Here is a 3,703-nt window from a genome sequence, read left to right as displayed (position 1 = left end):
AGGTGATAAAACCGTTATATTTTATATTAACTAAGTAGGTGATAAAACCGTTATATTTTATATTAACTAAAGTAGGTGATAAAACCGTTATATTTTATATTAACTAAAGTAGGTGATAAAACCGTTATATTTTATATTAACTAAAGTAGGTGATAAAACCGTTATATTTTATATTAATATCTTATTTTCGTTGTTGTTGTTTTTCGTTTTCGTTTTCGTTATAGGTCCAGGCGTGGTTTAGTGGTTAACGTGTCCAGATTGTGAATCCGAAGGATCATGGTCTACTTTGTTGCAAAAATGTGCTCCGCATTTTGGGTTGAGGGCGCACTATAAGAGTGATGGTTGTATCCTTCTATACCATTAAACAAGAGTTGGCGATGAATGCTATTTATTGTTTACCGTTGTGTCAGCTGTAGTTTACGTACTTATAATGCTAAAATGCGGGGCTCGATTACCAGCGTGTGGATAGAGTTCAGATATTCTTTTGTGTAGCTTAACACCAAGAAAAATAACAAAAAATAATCCTATTGACCAGTTTGCCTTCCCTCTAGTCTATTAGATCAATATTGAGTATTTCTATGTGCAGATCCCTTGTGTAACTTTATTCAAAAATTCTAAAACAGAGAAAAAGAATCCCAATTATTTGGATATAACTATTTATTTCAGATTGGCATGGCCAGGCGGTCAGAGCGGTTGACTTGCAATCTGAGGGTGGCGGGTTCGAATTCTCGTCCCATCAAATATGCTTGCCCTTTCAACCGTGTGTGCGTTATAATGTTACTGTTAATCCCACTATTCGTTGGTAAAAGAGTAGCCCAAGAGTTGGCGGTGGGTGGTGATAACTAGCTGTCTTCCCTCTAGTCTTTCACTGCTAAATTAGGGACAGATAACGCAGATAGCCTTCGTGTAGCTTTCCGCGAAATTCCAAACAAATCAAACCAAATTATTTTGATTAGCTGTATGATAAATAAGAGTTACAAGGGTTGGCTTTTATTTATATTTTTCTCATTATACCAGACATGAATGAGAGTAATGGGAATGACTTTCTCTGTAATTTATTTATATTGCGTACAAACAGAATACAGCTACGTTTCTGTCATCCAGTCTGTAAGCTATGCTAGTAGTTCTAAAACTTTTCAAATGACTCACGATTTACATGCGAGCATGACCTAATATAATGCAACGTGTACTATTTTAATTTGATGAGGATTTTTTTTCATCAGAATAACGTGGTGATTGTAAACTATAATCATGTTTCCGCCAATAATATCTTCTTTGAGATCGTTAATGTGATTTTTGGTTGACTTATTTTAACAACTGTGTAAATAGCTTAATTCAAGCGTGTGTTCTGTTGTAAATAGTAATCCTTAAAGGTAAAAAAAAGCACATAAAAATTATTTCCGTCCAGGAAAGAGATGACCACCTGAGCTGTAATGACTTATGTCCATTTGTATGTCCTCTGCAAATGATATTGGTAATTCTTAAAAATTTGAATTTAAAAAAAATTACAATTTTGGTCGCAATCAATTGATAGTGATCTGTTGACGTTTATATAACTACTTAATGTATCTTTGTTAACCTGTTAAAGGGCTGTTTTATTACCACTATTTCATGTGCTTCAGTTATGTATAACATGCATCACAAATCTTCCCCTAGAAGAATTATTTATTATTATTATATTCTATCATATCAGTACAGAATCCCAGAGGAGAGGAAACAAAAGTGGTCATTTTATACAAAACAGTGTTAAGTCACTAATTGAAAGATTTACTCAAAATCGTTTAACTATAGTTTCAAACCTAGGCTGATATTACTATTTTATTTTCTAGCAATTCATAGCTTAAGTAGGTAAACATTCTGTTGTGAAAACTATGGGTGACTTCGTCGTTTCTATATTATTGCTCTACGTGCACTTTAAATATTGCCATGGTAATATATTTGCAGTTAAATAAAAATTCCTCAAATTGCATAACGACAAAAAAAAAAAAACTAAAATTAAAAATGACACTGATATACATACTGCCCTGAGGAAAATAAAAGTTACGAGTTTCAGACTCCCCCCCCCCCCAAGAAAGAAACAGAAGAAAGTTTCAATTTAGAGAGCAAACAGATAATTATATGTTTTTCAACGCTTTGACCTAGGAAAATTTTTCTTCTTCTAGAATATTTAATATTCTAGCAGAAGAATCATTATCTTCTTCCTTTAATAAAATATAAAATCTGTGATCGGGATGATTTTTTTACCACCTCCATTTGATTTAATAGCTTAAACATTTTTTTCTGTAAATGCGTTTTGTTTTAGGAGTTCGCAGAAAGCTGCACAAGGGCTTTTTGGGCAACATTTAAACTAATAGTTTAGAGGGAAGGCAGTTAGTCAATAGCAACCAACTCCAGTTTTTAGGCTACTACCTACCCTTGTCTGAGCAAATAGTGTCATTTGACCATCATTCTTATAATTTACTCAAGGTACTAATATGCAAAGTGAATTTTTTGCGGTAACGGGACGCGAACCATGAACATACGGATTCACAGTCCGAGATTGTTAATCATTAGTTTTTTTTTTTTTTTTTTTTTTTACTTAGACATCTATATCAATTTTTTTTCTTGTGATAAATGCAACCAAATACTCAAACAAGAATTTCTACAATACTTTAGCAGACAAAATAATAAATACGACAAGTTTTAAGTCTTAATCACATACCTGTGGATTAGCGCCCGGGTAAGTTGTATATCCTAACTGATGTGCGTAGGACATATCAGAGTAAGGTCGTCTGAATGTTTAGAAATATAATACCTAATAGTTTCAACACTTGATATCACAGTTCTGGACAGCTTCCCAATATCTGTTAATTATAATTCATTATTTATGGACAAACTGTGACGAGTATGCTTGGATAATTTATAAATGCTCTCTAACAGTTACATACGCAACAACAGTATAGGATGTTTTGTGATCACCTGCCCTGAGCTAGGTGCCACCTATACCGGGGTGACAGGGTGACTGATCTTGTTTAGTCACACCACAACGTGAATAGATGCAGCTTAAAGAAAGTCACCGTATTGTAAAATACGATGATTGTGATTCCACGAGGACCGTTGCCGTACAGTGTCAGAGTCTTGTTGACTTCGAAGCAGAGAAACACATTGGACACAGGTTTGAAGCTGGCACCATCGCAGAGAATGTCTGTTTCGTGAACCTCTATAGGATTATTTACAAGTAGAAAAATGAGCTCTAAGACAAAGCATTTGTTGAACTGTTCAGTCTATGTAGCATAACAAGCATGGACAAATCCTGTTCGCTACGTTTGGTTCAATCGCCAGATGGCCCACATTACAAACTAGCTCCTAAAGCTGCGACTGGCCTCTCCGTTGTATCACGGCGTACGTACGTAACTAACAGCGGTACTGATTGACAGATTTAGAGGCCGTTACGGGAACTTCGACTTCCCACGCCGGCCCTTGGCAACCGCAGAGCTCCGCCCATCTCTCCGAATGATTGACTTGGCTCGAGCGACCAGAGTCAGGTTTATGTGGTGCTCAGTTCCAGACTAGGAGATGTACACTACAGATAACTAATTTCCGAACTTTCTAGTGCGGCCTCTGTCGTCCACATGCCAAACTCGAAGTAAAGGCTGCTTATTAATCCAGAATAAACATTTGTTGTTTAATCATAAACATTTGCATAAATATCTATGCATATTTA

At 35.5% G+C, this 3,703-nt stretch overlaps 1 protein-coding gene across 1 annotated transcript in view; it reads right to left on the bottom strand.

Moving 5' to 3' along the window:
* Positions 1-3,200, bottom strand: part of LOC106464469 (iroquois-class homeodomain protein IRX-6-like) — a 60,269-nt gene extending 57,069 nt beyond the window's left edge. Inside the window, exon 1 of the mRNA XM_022392671.1 lies at positions 2,702-3,200. Within this exon, the coding sequence (XP_022248379.1) occupies positions 2,702-2,755 (54 nt within the window). The 5' untranslated portion in view covers positions 2,756-3,200. The remainder of the gene's footprint in view (positions 1-2,701) is intronic.
* Positions 3,201-3,703: the final 503 nt, after the last annotated feature.

The sequence above is a fragment of the Limulus polyphemus genome, unplaced genomic scaffold (assembly GCF_000517525.1).
Source record: "Limulus polyphemus unplaced genomic scaffold, Limulus_polyphemus-2.1.2 Scaffold60, whole genome shotgun sequence".
NCBI classification, from domain to species: Eukaryota; Metazoa; Arthropoda; class Merostomata; order Xiphosura; family Limulidae; genus Limulus; species Limulus polyphemus.
The sequence above is the reverse complement of the archived record's forward strand: the minus strand, read 5'-3'. Positions and strand labels throughout refer to the sequence as shown.